Below are 13,786 nucleotides of genomic sequence, written 5' to 3'. Positions count from 1 at the left end.
CAGCCTCTAGTGGTTTTTGTACTGGTTTTCCATCCAAGCTCTGGTTATTTTTAAAGCTACTTCTCCTTTTTCTTCAATGGTTTCCTTAATTTTCCTGTTGAGGTACCTATCTTTTGTATAGTCATGCATGTTTGTATAGCTCTGCATTTCTCCTGTAGAATAGCTGTTCTGCTATTTTGTGATTTCTGAGTCTCACGTTTTAGACATCCATAGCCTTTTTTGCATAGCAATGTGTTATGTAATTATGTCAGTGTGTATGATTTTGAAAAGCTTGTCCCTCACCTTCAGCATGACAGTGCCAGACCACACATCAGTGCAGTGACATCTGCAACAATCCGACACCTTGGGTTCACTTCACTGTCATACAATCCTGACTTGGCTCCATGTGAGTTTCATCTGTTTCCAGAACTTAAATAACCTGTTTGAGGACTTCACATTGATAGTTATGAAGCAGTGCAAGCAGAGGTGTGGTTGTGACTCCATCAACAAAGTCCAACATTCTGCAGTGATGGTATCAACAATATGGTCTCTAGTTGGGAGAAATTTGCCAGGGTGACTATGTTGAGAAATAAATATATAGACATGAAGAATAAAGTTGTAGGATGTTAATAAAGTTTGTTTTATTTAAAAGCCTCAAAAATTTTCACATAACAAATTCAGAAGCATTATTTTCCAGCATGCCCTCATACATTTTCTTCTTTCATCAGCTAAATTTAATGTCTCCTGCCCTCCATGAAAGTTGTAATGCTCAGATTATTGTCAGAACTAAGAGCTAAGTGAAACCTGAAGCAGAAAGCTCTGAAATATTTTAGTGATGCATTGAATGTATATTGAAAAGACAGATTGGACACCAAAGGAGGGGTAGTGTTCAGTATATTCAACAAAAATATTGTGTCTATTGAGGTCAAAATTGAGACTAACTGTGAATTATCTGGACACATGTACCAAACAGGTCAAGGTGAGCTCAAGTTGTTATCAGATGTTTCTTGCAGCCACCCAGTTCCATCATGACAGTTCTAAAATTATTCAAAGAAAGTCTATGCCCAGTAGCATGGAAATTCCCAGATCATGCAGTATTAAATGGAGGTAACTTTAACCTACTTAGTGTAGACTTGTAAATCTATGGATTCATTGCAGATGATATGGACAGGCAATCTTGTGAATTAATTTCGAACTCATTTTATGGAAACTGCATTGAGCAGCATTGGATATATTTTAGATCTTGTAGCTTCAAAGAGGCCTTACCTTATTGATGGTGTTGATATAGAGACAGGGATAAGTGATCATGATACCATCATTGTAACAATGGTTACTAAAGTTAATAAATCCAAGCCTCGGAGAGTATTTTTGCAAGAAAGAGCAGATTAGCAGTTGTTAGCATCCCACTTGGAAAATGAATGGATTTCATTTAGTTTGAGCAAAATAAACATCAAGGAATTATGGGCTCAGTTTAAATGGACTGTAAATCGCTCCCTAGAGAAGTATGTGTCACATAATTGGATTAAGGATGGAAAATACCCACCATGGTTTAATAACAAAATTCAGAAATTGCTGAGGAAGTAGAGACTGTTGCATTCTTGGCAAAAAAAGAATGTGCAAATGATGACAGGAAAAAGTTGATAGAAAATTGTATGTCTGTAGAGACATTGAGGCACAAAGCATAAAAGGATATTGCCAAGAACCCAAGAAAATTCTGGTCCTATGTAAAATCTCTAAGTGAGTCAATGGCTTCTCTCCAATCACTCATTGACTGGTCTAGTATAGCAGTAGAAGATAGCAAAAGGAAAGCCAAGAAATACAATGTTTAAGAAATCATCCATGCAGGAGGCTGTTTGCTGAAGAAGCTTTGGTGTATGGAAAGGTGTCATTGTCAAGTGACTGTAGGAGGATACAAAGAATCAACAAATATGAGATGCTCTCTTTCACTGAAAGTGAAATTGAGCCACTGCAACTCACTTCACGTGTTGGGGAACCTGCTGAGTCCTGTGTAAAGAGGAGGCAAACACAAAAGTATAAGGTTCTATTAATCATCAGCAGTTAAAACATACAGCAAGTAATGGTACCCCTTAGGAAAATGGCAGGAAGGAACACCACATGCACTCAGTGTGTATGCTGGCGGTCTCGTTCAGTATGTTGAAGAGACTATTCCGGTAGTGTAAAGAAACTTCTAAAGAAATGGAGACTATTGCACAGTAGTTATAAAACAAAGCATCAGGCTATAGACAGAGAGAGACGCTGAATGAAATGTGTTTGGCTGTCATGAGAGAAATGTGTGAAGCTTTCAGTAATTACCATAATAGAAACTGATATCAGTGACCATGAGGCAGTTGTGGCAACAATGATTATCAAAGTACAAAGGACAACTTAAAAAAGTAGAAAGATTTATATGTTCAATAAATGAGATAAAAGCAGCAGTGTCATATCTCAGTGTGGAAATAGAAACTTTTAGCATGGGACAGGAGCACATAGAGGAACTATGTAACTATAATGTATCATAGATCCCTTGAACAGAAAACCGGGCCCAGTAGTTGGAAGAAAGCTCTATCACACTCATCTGCAAGACGGGTTGTTGGAGTAATACACAAAACTGCTGTCCAATATCCTTGACATCTATTTGTTGTAGAATCTTAGAACATATTATGAGCTCAAACATAATGAGGTATTTCAAACAGAATGATGCTCTCTATGCCAATGAACATGGATTCCGAAAACACTGATCATGTTAAATTCAACTCTCACTTTTCTCACATGACTTACTGAATGCTTTGGAACAAGGTTAGACACAGTACTTCTCAGCCACAAAAAAAGCATTTGACTCAGTACTACATCAAAACTATGATTGTAGGGGGTATCAAGCAATATTTGCGACTGGATCAAGGGTTTTTTGGTAGAAAGGAGCAAGTTATCTTGGATGGAGTCATCAACAGGTGTAGAGCTAACTTCAGATGTGCCCCAGGGTGTTGGCACCCTAACTGTTCATGTTGTATATTAATGGTCTCGCAAGTAATCTCAGACTTTTTCAGGTCATGCAGTAATCTGTAATGAAGCACTACACAAAAGCACCTGCATACATATTCAGTCAGATATTGATAAGATTTCAAAGTGGTGCAAAGATTGACAACTTGCATTAAATGTTTAGAAATATATAATTTTTCACTTCACAAAATGAAAAAAATGTAGTATTCTATGACTATCAATGAGTCATCTACATTTACATCTACATCTACATGATTACTCTGCAATTCACATTTAAGTGCTTGGCAGAGGGTTCATCGAACCACAATCATACTATCTCTCTAGCATTCCACTCCCGAACAGCGTGCGGGAAAAACGAACACCTAAACCTTTCTGTTCGAGCTCTGATTTCTCGTAGTTTATTTTGATGATCGTTTCTACCTATGTAGGTTGGGCTCAACAAAATATTTTCGCATTTGGAAGAGAAAGTTGGTGACTGAAATTTCGTAAATAGATCTCGCCGCGACGAAAAAGTCTTTGCTTTAATGACTTCCATCCCAACTCGCGTATCATATCTGCCACACTCTCTTCCCTATTACGTGATAATACAAAATGAGCTGCCCTTTTTTTGCACCCTTTCAATGTCCTCCATCAATCCCACCTGGTAAGGATCCCACACCGCGCAGCAATATTCTAACAGAGGATGAACGAGTGTAGTGTAAGCTGTCTCTTTAGTGGACTTGTTGCATCTTCTAAGTGCCCTGCCAATGAAATGCAACCTTTGGCTCGCCTTCCCCACAATATTTTCTATGTGGTCTTTCCAACTGAAGTTGTTCGTAATTTTAACACCCAGGTACTTAGTTGAATTGACAGCCTTGAGAATTGTACTATTTATCGAGTAATCGAATTCCAATGGATTTCTTTTGGAACTCATGTGGATCACCTCACACTTTTCATTATTTAGCGTCAACTGCCACCTGCCACACCGTACAGCAATCTTTTCTAAATCGCTTTGCAACTGATACTGGTCTTCGGATGACCTTACTAGACGGTAAATTACAGCATCATCTGCGAACAACCTAAAAGAACTGCTCAGATTGTCACCCAGGTCATTTATATAGATCAGGAACAGCAGAGGTCCCAGGACGCTTCCCTGGGGAACACCTGATATCACTTCAGTTTTACTCGATGATTTGCCGTCTATTACTACAAACTGCGACCTTCCTGACAGGAAATCACAAATCCAGTCGCACAACTGAGACGATACCCTGTAGGCCCACAGCTTGATTATAAGTTGCTTATGAGGAACGGTGTCAAAAGCTTTCCGGAAATCTAGAAATACGGAATCAACTTGAGATCCCCTGTCGATAGCGGCCCTTACTTCATGCAAATAAAGATCTAGCTGTGTTGCACAAGAATGATGTTTCCTGAAACCATGCTGATTATGTATCATTCCCTTCAAAGTGATTCATAATGTTTGAATACAGTATATGCTCCAAAACCCTACTGCAAACCGACGTCAATGATATAGGTCTGTAGTTTGATGGATTACTCCTACTACCCTTCTTAAACACTGGTGCGACCTGCGCAATTTTCCAATCTGTAGGTACAGATCTATCGTTGAGCGAGCGGTTTTATATGATTGCTAAGTAGGGAGCTATTGTATCAGCGTAATCTGAAAGGAACCTAATCGGTATACAATCTGTACCTGGAGACTTGCCCGTATCAAGCGATTTGAGTTGCTTCGCAACCCCTAAAGCATCTACTTCTAAGATACTCATGCTAGCAGCTGTTCGTGTTTCAAATTCTGGAATATTCCATTCATCTTCCCTGGTGAAGGAATTTTGGAAAACTGCGTTCAATAACTCCGCTTTAGTGGGACAGTCGTCGGTAGCATTACCATCGGCACTGAGCAGTGAAGGTATTGACTGTGTCTTGCCGCTTGTGTACTTTTACATAAGACCAGAATTTCTTCGGATTTTCTACCAAATTTCGAGACAATGTTTCGTTGTGGAACCTATTAAAGGCATCAAGCATTGAAATCCTTGCCAAATTTCGTGCGTCTGTAAATTTTAGCCAATCTTCAGGATTTCGCCTTCTCCTGAACTTTGCATGCTTTTTTTGTTGCCTCTGCAACAGCGTCCGGACCTGTTTTGTGTACCATGGGGGATCAGTTCCATCTCTTACCAGTTTATGAGGTATGAACCTCTCAATTGCTGTTGTTACTATATCTTTGAATTTAAGCCACATCTTGTCTACATTTGCATAGTCAGTTCGGAAGGAATGGAGATTGTCTCGTAGGAAGGCTTCTAGTGACACTTTATCTGCTTTTTTAAATAAAATTATTTTGCGTTTGTTTCTGGTGGATTTGGAAGAAATGGTATTGAGCCTAGCTACAACGACCTTGTGATCACTAATCCCTGTATCAGTCATGATGCTCTCTATTAGCTCTGTATTGTTTGTGGTTAAGAGGTCAAGTGTGTTTTCGCAACCATTTACAATTCGTGTGGGCTCATGGACTAACTGCTCGAAATAATTTTCGGAGAAAGCATTTAGGACAATCTTAGAAGAAGTTTTCTGCCTACCACCGGTTTTGAACAAGTATTTTTGCCAATATATCGAGGGAAGGAGTCACAGCTGAAATTGGTTAACTGATACAAATATATGTGGGTGTAACACTTTGTACTGATATGAAATACAATGAGCAAATATGCTGTCTTGGGTAAAACAAATGGTAGACTTGGTTTATTTGTTGGATACTGGTGAAATGCAGTCAGTCTAAAATTGAGACTGCTGACAAATTACTCATGTCTGAATTCTAGAATACTGTTCAAGTGTGTAGGACCCACACTTAATAGGGCTAACAGGAGGTGTTTAATGAATACAAAGAAGGTCAGCATGAATGGTCACACATTTGTTTGCTCCATGGGAGAGTGCCACAGAGAAGCTGAAGAAACTGAACTGGCCGACTCTTGGAGATAGATGTAAACTACCCTGAGAAACCTACTTACAAAGTTTCAAGAACTGACTTTAAAGTACGACTCTAGGAATGTACTACAACCCCCTTTGATTAATAACAGCATGCATGGAGGCATTTAAACAATCATTCTTCCCAAACTCCGTATACTAATGGAGTGGGAAAAAAACCCTAATAACTGGTACGAAGGAATGTATCTGCTCTCATGCACTTCGCAGTAGCTTGCAGAGTATAGATGTAGATTAGTGGTGTACTGCTTGACACAGTCATGTCAAATTAAATATCTAGGTGTAATTAATGTTGTAAAGTGATACGAAATGGTACAAGCACATAAGTATTGTACAAGGTCAGGTTAAAAGTCAACTTCAGATCATTGAGAGAATTTTAGTAAAGTGTGGTTTGTCTGTAAAGGATACCCTGTATAGAACACTAGTGTGACCCATTCTTGAGTACTGCTTGAGTCTTTGGGATCCCCAGCAGGTGTGATTAAAAGAAAACATTGAAGCAATTCAAAGGCAAGCTGCTAGATTTGTTGCCAGTAGGTTCGTTCAACACATGAGTAGTACAGAAATGCTTCATGAACTCAAGTAGGAATCCCTGGTGGGTAGATTATGTGCTTTTCATGGATCACTATTGAGAAAATTTATAGAACCAGCATTTGAAGCCAACTGCAGAATAACTGTACCATCACCAATGTACATTTCACATAGGGGGTATAACGATGAGAGAAATTAGGGATCGTATGGAGCCATATAGACATACTTCATTCCCTTACTCTATGTGTGAGAGGAACAGGAAAACAAATGACTAGTACTGGTACAAGGTATCCTCTGCGATGCACCGTATAGTAGCTTGTGCAGTATGTATGTAAATGTAGATTAATTATTCAAAGGTTTCAATGGAACCTTGTCTTTTCATCACATTGTTCCTGTACTACCTTCACTATGTCATCTCTCATACTTACTCATTCACCTTCTATTGCATTGTTTTAACCTGTTTCACTTACTGTTGCCCAATGCTCGATTTAAAATTTCTAAAAACATGTTTTTCCTTTCAATTTATCCACGTCCCATCTCTTCAGTATCCTGTATTTCTTCAGTTTTAAACTGAAGTTCATAACCAATAAATTATGCTCAGAATGTTCCTGTAAACATTTAGCAGTTTTAAATTTGTTTCAGAATCCAAGTCTTACCATTTTATAACCTATCTGAAACTATTCAGTGTCTCCAGGAGTCCTTCATGTATACAGTCTTCTTTCATGTTTCTCAAACCAAATGTTATCAATGATTAAATTTGCTGTGTGCAAAATTTTACCAGGCAGCTCCTCCTTCATATCTCCCTTCCAAGTACATGTTCCTGTTTTTCTTACGCTCCCTTCCCACAGTCAAATTCCAGTCACTTACTAAAATTATATACTGATGTGCAAAACTGGTGTGAAAGTAACTTTCACATGGTGTGTAACTGCCAAGTAACATGATCAGTTAAACTTCAACCATGGATAGAAAGAACTGCTACAGTATAGAACAGAAGGTAATTGAAAGAAATGCACCATGAGACAAACAGAAATGACACTTTTATTCCCAGACATTGCAAAAGGCGGGGCCTGGTTCTTAATAGGGTCCATGATCATCACAGACAGCAATGCCTGCTCTGCAACATGTTCCCATGCTGGCCACAAAACTGGTAAGCAGTTCTTGTGTTAGGGCATTCCATTCTTCCATCGGCACAGTTGACAACTGCTGGATGGTCATTGGTGCATGTGGACATGCTGCAATACATGTCCCCAATGCATCCCACACATGTTTGATGGTATTTAAGGCTTTCCATTCTCTGAATATCCTCTCATTCAAAGAGCTTCACCTGTGCTTTTCGATGCCGTCACACATTATCATCCATAAAAAAGAAGTAAGGATTGAATGCACCTCTGACACACATGGGTAAGGAGTACAATGTTACACTAAATGTTGCCAGTGAGTGTATCATGTTCAAAGTTCGGAGATCAGTGCACTCATTCAACTATGCTTCCACACACAATAAGACCTAGACCACCAAAATGACCATGTTCGACAATGTCCCTGGGTGCACTCTGTGTTCCCACCTCTCGCAGTATGAGGGTACATCCAGAATCACTACTCAGGTTGAATCTCCTTTCATCTGCTCTCATCACGTTTGGTGCCTTCAATGTGCGTATGTCACAAGAACACAACATTCTGGTCATCAGACAAAGAGACCACCCTCATGCAGTCTCCATGCCACTGTGGAGCATGAGATTGTATGCTTTGCAGTTCTGTTAAATGTATTGCACCCACTGTTTGATGTGCCTGTTGCAGAAGGTGCCAGTCATCTGCTGCTGTAGTTGATCATGATCGGCCAGCTCCCCTTTTTCAGGCAGCAGTGTCTGTGGTTGGGAATGTTCCTCATGCATGTGAAACAATGCTGTAAGCAAAACCAAACCCTTCTGCTACACTCGTCAGACTTACCCATCTTCCAGTTTCTCAGTTATCCTTGCCCGTATGAAGTCATCGATATGTTGTCTCCAGGCCATGCTGTAATGAAGAACAACACCGCAGTGCACTGTAACTGTTCACTGAGTGAGACACACTGTATTTTCCCGTTCCTTCAACTGGCTCACTTTCGTGCAGACCTCACGCCATGTGATGTCCAACTTTCTGTGCATAAATGGAAGACCTCTGGAAACATGCTCCCACACTGTCATTCATTTCCACTGAGTTGTTAATATATTATGTTACTTTATCTATCTCATCCTTAAGTTTTACCACACTGTGTATTTTCTTCTCCCTTAGCTATCTGATTAATTTCTTTTATCTCGTCCTACATGTTTTCAATCTTCTTATAATCTGCAGATCTAGTCAGCATACACACCTGTTCTGCTGTGAAGGGTTGGGCTTTGTATCCATCTCCTCTGTGATAATATTTTCCCTCTGTTTTTTGTAGTATTTCATTCCCACTCCTTTTTGTTGTCTATTATCAGACCTTCTCCTGCATTATTCATACTTTATTATCTGTTGATATCCCTATAATCATCTGACCATAAATCCTGTTCTTCCAGACACCATACTTTATTGATTTTCTCAGTACCAAATTTCATTCTATTGATTTCTTTTCTCAGGTTCTCTAACCCACCCTTACAATTAAGGAATCTAACATTACATACCCGATTTGTAGAAAGCCATTCTTCCGATGGTTACATCGTCCTGAGTAGTCGATGCTGGAGCAAGCTGCATGTCCTCAGACAATACAATGGATGTAGTATATCCTTTCATATTTAAGTAAATTAATTCATCAGAAATTAATTTAAATTTGTATTTAGTTTACCTCTTCTGATAGAAACCTATTATTTCAGTGCCACTTCCTCCTTACTCATTTAGTTACTTTTATTGAAGCCCTTCCCTCTACCAATTCTTGATCACTGCTTAAGAAAAATACAACCTCTTAGGACAGTATGTATTATTTTGCATTGTCAGCAACTATTCCTGTCATTGACCAGTCTGCTCCATTCAATTAGTCTGTCATTTGCTGAAGCCTGCAGATGACCATGGTAGACAGTCTGGTTTACTGTGACTATGATCACCCTTAGGAAAGGCATGCCATGTGAAACAAGTCAATCACAGTGCCCTAGAAAAGCCAGTTGAGATACCCAATGGTAGGATGTAAGCAATGAGTTGACATTACACTGTAAAGTCTGGGAATTCAGTCACAGGCATATAGCTCTTCATGACAAACATGCCCCTCAACACAAAGTCAAAATAGAGAGAGCAAAGAGAGCTCCTGCTACACAACAGGCTGTGGAACTGTCAGATGATGAGTAGGTGAGACTGTATTAACAGAAGATTCAATAAAATCCAGTACTTGAGCTTTATGAAGTAGGCAGAAAAGTCAGGAACAAAGTGAAGCAAAATGTGTACAATGCCAAAAGCATTTATGCTTGTTCTGTTGTATGCAACAAGTGAAATCATGTGCACCTTCAGCATAAAAAAGCAAAGTCTGATTTTTTAATCTTCCTCAGATGAAGTTGATTTTTTCTCTGCACTAGTCAGCACTCAAATAGCAATAAATTTTTAACCACATAGTAGTACTTTGATAACATTTCCACTTTCTGTACAACGTGTTTCTAGACATGCCGTATAGAAAGCAGTTGTCATGAGAATCTCTTATAAGGCCCTAGGTATTGACGGAGTGAGTACAAGAATCATTAAAACTTCACCAAAATTATTATTCTGCTTCTAACATACATATTCAGTTCTTTCTAATTAGTGGTACTTAACCTACTGTATAGAAACAAAGCTTAATTAGACCAACATCCGAGGAATGATAATCCTAAAACACCAGGTAACTGTTTGCCAATCAGCATATTATCTACAATATCTAATGCCTTGGAGTATGTTGTTCATGAACGGCTGATGGACTGCCTTAAAATTTACAACATCCTTGATAAATATTAATGAGGCTTCTGGAAATATCATATCACAGTAACAGTAATTGACAGATGACTTAAAATATGCCATGGACTGACTTGAAGTGATAGTTTTAACACTGCTTGATGTCATCAAGGTTTTTGATACTTTTTACTTTGATCTATTACTTATGAGAATAAAAACAGATGATTTTCTCAAATAGTTCAGTACTGTAGTTTGACAGCTAACTTAAAAGCAAATATCAACAAGTTGTCTGTGGGTTGGAGAAGTCTTCAAGCAGGAATTTGCATAGAGTCTCATAAGGTTCAGTTTTTAGTCCACTGTTTTTCTCACTGTATATAAATGATATTTTTTCTGTGGCATATTCTTATAACTATCACTTACATGCTGATGATACACAGTTCTATGAAAGTATGAAAGCAGCAACAATTTGAACATTCTGCTGCTGTACCAGATAAGAACCTTTGATCAGTATCTTGATGGACATAAAACTTTTGTCTTAAACTAAACCCAAATAAGTCACACTGGAAGTTAACTAGTAAACGTTTTCATGAAACAGTTCTTTTATGAAACTATCTGGTAGATTAAGTGGTGGTATTTGAACACGAAACCTTTGCCTTTAATGAATGAGGGATCCAGTCAGTATTCATGACCAACCCGCATAGCTTTACCTCCCCCCAATAATTTGCCAGGTAAAGCCAAAGGTTCTGGATTCAAGCCCTGTCTGGCACACAGTTTCAATGTGCCAGGAAGTTTGAAGTACGTGTGCACTCCACTGCAGAGTGAAAATTCATTCTTGTCCCTTTTGTGCTTTTTTGTGTATTCAGTTTGATTAGAAAAAAGATAAAGAGTTCATGTTAATATTGGATGATAACTGGAAAGAAAAAAACGTTATACCATGCAGGAAATCTAGTTGCAGCACAAAATACAATATGTCCTGCACCCTGCCTCTGACTATGTATAGCACTAAATCCATCTACTTCTCAGTTCCAACCATATGAGTCTTGAGCATAGTTCCCAATAACCTATGTTTGATCCAAAATCACACTGTATTCAAGAGGAGGATTAATGCTAATCATGTTATCATCAGTATGGTTTCCCTCTCATCCATCCCTCTAACAGCAAACTAATATATCTCCCAAGCTGTAAACAGCATTCATGGTTTCCTCATGGCCTTCTATTTCTGTTTTCTTTCTTTCATTTAATCTGCTAAATTTACCCTATTACTTCTTAATCTCCTCCTGACAATTCACCTTCTCCATTTATGATACCTTCTGCACTGCTGCCATGCACTTCATATTCAAAATGAATGTAATTGAGGCAGTATTTATGACAATGTTAATAAGATTAACAACAGTCAAATGCCATATATTCATTACTATACTTATTATTATTATTATTATTATTATTATTATTATTATTATTATGTATAGCATATGTATTATGCGTACTGTAATGTTAACTGATGAAGGAGATGTGGTTAGGTGTAAGAGGAGCCTGAAGACCGTAAACTTTACAAGTGAAATAAATGCATAAAAATTAATAACCCAATTATTTTTAAAATATACAGTTCACACTTCTGCATGACACCATTATTAAATTGGCTTAGCTTTGTGATATTCTACTGTACCTCTGTATGATCAGAGACAAATTTAGTGTTTAAACATTTGAAGAACCCATTACAATAAAATGAATTTTTTAAATATTTCTTAAAGGCATGACAAAATAGTGTAAAACTGAAAATATTGTTAGTTAATGAAATATGTTAGGAATTGGGAAGTTCATATGTATGAAGCACAAATGTAGAATATATTTTTTGTCAATACCAGAAGTTCTTTATTTATAATCAATGAAAACTATGTTGATATTATATGAAAACTTTTTTTTGTTTTACAGCCGATGCAAGCGAGCCCAATTTCTGTGTCATGAATCCGATATAGAATGCATTCGCTTGCCAATGACATACTCTTTCAACTTCATAACATTTGTATCAAACATTCCAATACCACAAGGGCATCTAGATTTATTTACAATGCGAGGAATATATTCTACTGCGACAGTCAGTTTCAAAATGGAACTACTAGATGCAAGAGCACCTGAAGGAATTCCAAAAGCTACAAAGGATTACTTCCGTCTACGGCGAACTGCAGTTAACCAAGCTGTAATCTCCTTGATACGCTCAGTGGCAGGTCCTCAAGAAATTGAACTCCAACTTACAATGGAGCTGTATCACAATGGACTCTTCTCTGCATCTGCAGTCGCAAGGTTATTTATAGTAGTTTCTCAGTATGAATTTTAATTTTAGCATTGTGAACCTGACAAATATTTGCTGCAACTAGTGCCACCTTCATTTGAATTACATTGGGCAATTATTTTATCAATTGTGAAAGGTGTAGTACTATAAAAACTTTACATTTTACGTGAATAACATGGCTTGGATCACAAATATACTCTACTCTGAATAATAAAAAAAGAGTTTGGAAGAAGATGACTTAGAAGCAGGTGGAGAGATTAGTATGCAAGTGTTGTGTGAGTAACTAAGTATTTAAATTTATTTCTGTAAAGATCATCACTTCATGATTTTATTACATTGATGTAAATAACAATAATTTGTATAGCAACATTTTCATAAGAATTTCCTCGATGTGAACATCTGTAATTTTAATTATACACTGTAAAAATTAAACAAGAAAAAAAGAAAAAATGAATACTGTATTGAGTGGTATATTGTTTTTCTCGGTTTTTACTATTTTCCACTAACATTTTCATGCTGGCACTATAATAATAATTATTATTATTATTAGAACAATAGCCAAGATGGGAGCAAATTATGCAGCCATAAAAGTAGTCAACCACCATTCTAAAGAATTTAAGGTAATAATGTAGAGTAAGAACATGTTAAAAACAAAGTAAAAAATGTTTTGCTTGTTATCACTGCTACTGAGATCAGTAACAAAACCCTAACAAAAGGAAAAATATGAACTGTATCATTAATTAATAGAACAATGGGAGAAAAAATGCAACGCACAAATTATAAGGTGAGGTAATTACTGGGTTATTCCTGTCAAATCACATGTCAATAATAATAATAATTATTATTATTATTATTATTGACATGTGATTATTATTATTATTATTATTATTATTATTACTGATCTCAGTAGCAGTGATAACAAGCAAAACATTTTTTACTTTGTTTTTAACATGTTCTTACTCTACATTATTACCTTAAATTCTTTAGAATGGTGGTTGACTTTTTTTTATGGCTGCATAATTTGCTCCCATCTTGGCAGCAACGGTAGATTATAATAGCAGTTGTATCTCATGACACTTAAAATTTGCCAAAGAAGATGATATAGATCATAGAAGAATATCGTAGAAGATGATCACTCCCTCATTTATTTAACAGAACTTCATT

General features: G+C 37.3%; 1 protein-coding gene across 2 annotated transcripts in view; it reads left to right on the top strand.

Annotated features, from left to right (window-relative positions):
- Positions 1-13,076, top strand: part of LOC126183856 (fibrillin-1-like) — a 640,172-nt gene extending 627,096 nt beyond the window's left edge. For both annotated transcript variants that reach the window (XM_049926146.1, XM_049926147.1), the window contains one exon: positions 12,265-13,076. In XM_049926146.1, the coding sequence (XP_049782103.1) occupies positions 12,265-12,667 (403 nt within the window). In that variant the 3' untranslated portion in view covers positions 12,668-13,076. The remainder of the gene's footprint in view (positions 1-12,264) is intronic.
- The last annotated feature ends 710 nt before the right edge of the window (positions 13,077-13,786 follow it).

This window comes from Schistocerca cancellata, chromosome 4 (assembly GCF_023864275.1).
Source record: "Schistocerca cancellata isolate TAMUIC-IGC-003103 chromosome 4, iqSchCanc2.1, whole genome shotgun sequence".
NCBI lineage: Eukaryota > Metazoa > Arthropoda > Insecta > Orthoptera > Acrididae > Schistocerca > Schistocerca cancellata.
The sequence above is the reverse complement of the archived record's forward strand: the minus strand, read 5'-3'. Positions and strand labels throughout refer to the sequence as shown.